The 4,537-nt window shown below is 33.8% G+C and overlaps 1 protein-coding gene across 1 annotated transcript in view; it reads right to left on the bottom strand.

The window, feature by feature from the left end:
* Positions 1 to 368: 368 nt before the first annotated feature.
* The window catches only part of LOC106868572 (leucine-rich repeat-containing protein 74B), a 62,841-nt gene continuing 58,672 nt past the window's right edge, over positions 369 to 4,537 (bottom strand). Inside the window, exon 16 of the mRNA XM_014913893.2 lies at positions 369 to 850. Coding sequence (XP_014769379.2) covers positions 760 to 850 — 91 coding nt within the window. The 3' untranslated portion in view covers positions 369 to 759. The remainder of the gene's footprint in view (positions 851 to 4,537) is intronic.

Below are 4,537 nucleotides of genomic sequence, written 5' to 3'. Positions count from 1 at the left end.
ACATCGGTTGTTCAAAAGTGGCATGGGAACAAATAAAACATACATACATACATACGTACACACATACACAAACACACACATACGACGGGCTTCTACATAGTTTCCGATGATCAAATTTGCTCATAAAGCATTAGTCGGCATGGAGTTATAATAAAAAAACATTTGCCCATGACGCCGGTCTGTGGAACTGAACCCAAAACCGTGTGGCTGCAAAGCGAGTTTCTTAACCATCCAGTCATGTTGGAGCCTCTGTTTCATGCCTAATGTTTGTAAGGCTGGTTTTTTAAAATATCATATGAATCTTTGAATATTGTTTTAGTTTTCAAAACACCTTGTATTGAAAAGCAACGGAATTACATATACTGATATTACTCTTTGGCTGTAAAATTTATTTTCTTATCACAGAAATATTTAGTAGAGGTATTTAATATTTCACTTCACTTGATGTTGACTCTAATAGTTTCCACTGCTGCATTTTATGAGTGTATAAATAAAAATGTCTTGGAAATAATGATCATTCTGTCCTTTATTTCGAACCTTCTCTCTTGTTTCATCCTTTTCCGAGGAATTCTAGTTAAGGTTACAATCTTTCTATTATCAAAATCCGTTTTGTTTGTTCTTGTTTCCCAATTGTTATTGTTGTCATATTGCCTGATTCTGGGTATAAATAGAAACAATCTCTTGTGCTTATGAATGGTGGCCATGTATTTGGAACAGAGGCGTTAATTAAAACGTAAAACAGAATTCTGAATAGGTTTCTCATGTATTGGATTGTACGTGCATCTTTGGGAATAGATATTCTGCGGAATTAGCTTTAGCTTTGAATTCCATTCTTGATCGAACGAGTTCGCTGAAAGATATCAAATATATCAAATTAATCATTACAATACTCCAGAGATATCGTTACATATTAATATTATGTATCAAACATTATGTCCAGAAGCATTTATATTTAATGATGATAGAAATTAGATAAAATCTACCAATTATAATTTATATGAGGCAACACACACATATATATGTACATCCACGCACACACTGACACACGCACACGCGTATAATATATATATATATATATATATATATATATATATATATATATATATATAATATAAATGATATATATACATATGCATATGTACATCCATATATGTACATACTTACATATATATGTATATACATATGCATATATGGGTACAGGACGTCATAAAACGTAAACAACATGAAAAACGAAAACATGGAATACGAAGTTTTTTTTGCGAACAATGAAAGAAACAAATGGAAAACAAGACAAGTAACACAAAGAATGACCCTTCATCAGTTGTCGGCTTTTTATCTACTCCATAACTCCGAGGAAAGCCGTTACTTGTTGCTTGAGAAAAATAACAGCTAGATAACAGCTTCATTTCATTAGACACTGCATCTCACTGAAGGTTTACCCGAAAAGGATTTACAAAACGGTCGAAGCACTTAACCTAAAGAAAGGACAATCCATATATGAGATGCAGCACGGAATTTTGTCAGTGAACAGGTCGCGGTCTCAAAGCGACGAAAATATTTTGGCAAATTAAATTTAAATGTTGAAGTGAATCTAACGGTTTTTGTGTTTCTTAAATGGTTTATAAACACCTTCCACGCTGCTATTGTTTTCGTTCCAGCACACGATCTCAGATCAGGTCGCTTGCTATGCAAGTACATCTCCATTATATATATATATATATATATATATATATATGGTATTATCGATGATATATTGGGAGAAATTTCTCAATATATGGGGATAAACAGTCTAATTTACATTTTATATTAATATAAGAAAACGGAGAAAAATATTATGGATACTTATTTTATTTGTGTCACAATAAAAACACAGCAAATAATTTAATGCAAATAAAATTTAAAGGAACATAAAATAACATAAAATAAGCATAAAAAGTACCTGCACATGTTTCAATCTGTTCACTAGGTAAACAGTGCTTCGGATCTGCAAGATTCGAACCATGTTAAGTGTTGTAGATGCAAAAATAACCTAATTTGATCAGATATCTTCAGGGTTGCCTATTGCAAAAGGCTAATGCTTACATATTTTCTCAAAGGAATTCAAATTGGTGGTAAAAACGTACTAAATAAGATAGTTGAGGACCACATATTCGTATGTTAAGTATCCAAGTAATGTAAACATTAAGTTGTTAGAAAAGAAAGAGAGGACGTCGAGAAAGTAATAGAGGGATGTATTAGCTAATCAAATCGTGCTGAAAAACCAATTAAGGATCTGAAAAACAGACAGTTATGGATTTTGAGGGACATTATGTAATCATTTTAAAAATATAGACGGTTAGGGGTTATGAGGGACATTATGTAATTTGGGTATGATATTGTGGGGGCGTTAAATAAATAGATTGAATTAAAGAGAAGAATAGGGAGAGATAGTATAATATAATGTGTGTGTATGTGTGTGTGTGTATATATGAATGTGGTATGTATGCATGTTCTCTTTCTCTTTCTATATGTATTATATATCTGTAGGAATTTGGCAGGCGTGAAGTGGATTCGATCCACTATATACAAATTTGAATCAACACTGCGTCAGAACTTTTCCCGTGGTGGAGACACCGCTTCGAAAACCGTTGTTCCACCGCGGGAAAAGTTCTGACGCAGTGTTGATTCAAATTTGTATATAGTGGATCGAATCCACTTCACGCCTGCCAGATTCCTACATCACCCCGTACCATCGAAGAAAAGAATATATTTCTGTATGTATGTATGTATGTGTGTGTGTATGTATGCATGCATGTATGTATGTATGTATGTATGTATGTATGTATGTATGTATGTATGTATGTATGTATCTATCTATCTATCTATCTACCTATCTATCACCCTACACACACACGCGCGCACGCACAAAATAATCAGTTAAAATTTACTACTGTTACTTCACTGTCATGGTAATTAAGTAATTTTCAGATGGTTCCAGCAAAGAAATAGATTTTCGATGAGACACAATCTACCAATTGTCAAAGCATAAAATTCAAAGTAAAGGACTAGTACATTATTTACATTATTTACATTTGACGGACATTTGTCCTCATCTTGTTATATCCGTCAAATGTAAATAATGTAAATAATGTACATAGTTCCTCATCTCTTAAATATAGAACTGAAAGGAATAGTAGTCAACTCCTATATAACAATGAATCTAATTTCCTCTATAATACGTATTATGTATCCAGTCACACAGCGTAGGTTTTGACAACGCTCTATGCAGTCCACACATTCCGCACATACCACGCTTTGCCACTTAATATAATATGTATGTATGTGTGTGTGTGTGTGTGTGTGTGTGTGTGTGTGTGTGTGTGTGTGTGTGTGTGTGTGTGTGAGTGTGTGCATGTGTGTATGTGTGCATGTTCTCTTTCGCTTTTTCATTTAGAATAAATTTTGACCGGCCATCTGCTTGGTAGTAAGGTTGTGCAGGAAAGCATCTTGATTTGTTCATCATCTTTTAAATCTTAAGATGGTCTTGCAGATTTTTATAGAGTAAGTATGTATGTATGTATGTGCGTGCGTGCATGCGTGCGTGCGTGTGTGTGTGAGTGTGTGTGTATGTGCACGCGCGCTCATATTATTTTTCTTTGAGTTTAATTTAAATTCTTCTTGAGTTCAAGCCAGTTGCTAACAAAGCCACAAGACATTTTCAGTTAAGAAAATTCTTGGTGTTGAGTTGTATGTATGTATGACATAGTTCAGTTTTATTTCAAGATTTCTTGCCAATTGAGAAAAAGCCGATTTCTAACGAAGATCCAAGGCTCCTTTATTGGAATTTCAACATCAACAACAGGGTATTTTGGTTTGTATGTAGGTATGTATGTATGTATATGTCTAGATTTGTATGTTTTGCTTTATGTATGCATTCTCATGCATATAGTTGCATATCCAGACATGCTCATATATATATATTTATATGATAAACTTCTGGAAAGTTTTACAGATTTTTACAGTTCCAGTGATGGATTGAATCTGTAGTCTTCGAATTAACTTTCTCTTTTTTGGTTTTGAGAAGCCTAATTTCTCAAGATTGGTATTTAGGCAGTGTGTTACATATCTCAAGGCTCCAATAATTACAGGTATGAACCTGAACTTGTAATCTGGATAGAGTACCTGCAGATTTCTCAATAGTTCAGCGTAGATATTCGCTTTTGCACTGATCTTCAGCTTTATGTTAACAACCGCTGGGCAGCTAATTTCCACAACTGTACACAGTTTCTCTTCTCTATCCCAAATCATTATATCAGGTCTGTTGTGCTTACATTTTTGTTATGAGTGGCTATGGCTTCTACCATACTGTGGGTTCTTATTTCTTTGTCCTCGGGGTTATCCTTCCGATGAATTTCATTATAGAGTGTCCTAGTTACAACATCACGTCTTGTCATGTATGTATGTATGTGTATTGAATAAAATCATAATTAACTGATCCTCCTGTATTTTCTTTTACTCGAAGCCAAGAACATTTCAGCACTCCTCGTATGTATATATA

The sequence above is a fragment of the Octopus bimaculoides genome, chromosome 1 (genome assembly GCF_001194135.2).
Source record: "Octopus bimaculoides isolate UCB-OBI-ISO-001 chromosome 1, ASM119413v2, whole genome shotgun sequence".
NCBI lineage: Eukaryota > Metazoa > Mollusca > Cephalopoda > Octopoda > Octopodidae > Octopus > Octopus bimaculoides.
Note: the sequence above shows the minus strand (reverse complement) of the source record. Positions and strands in the feature narration are given on the sequence as shown.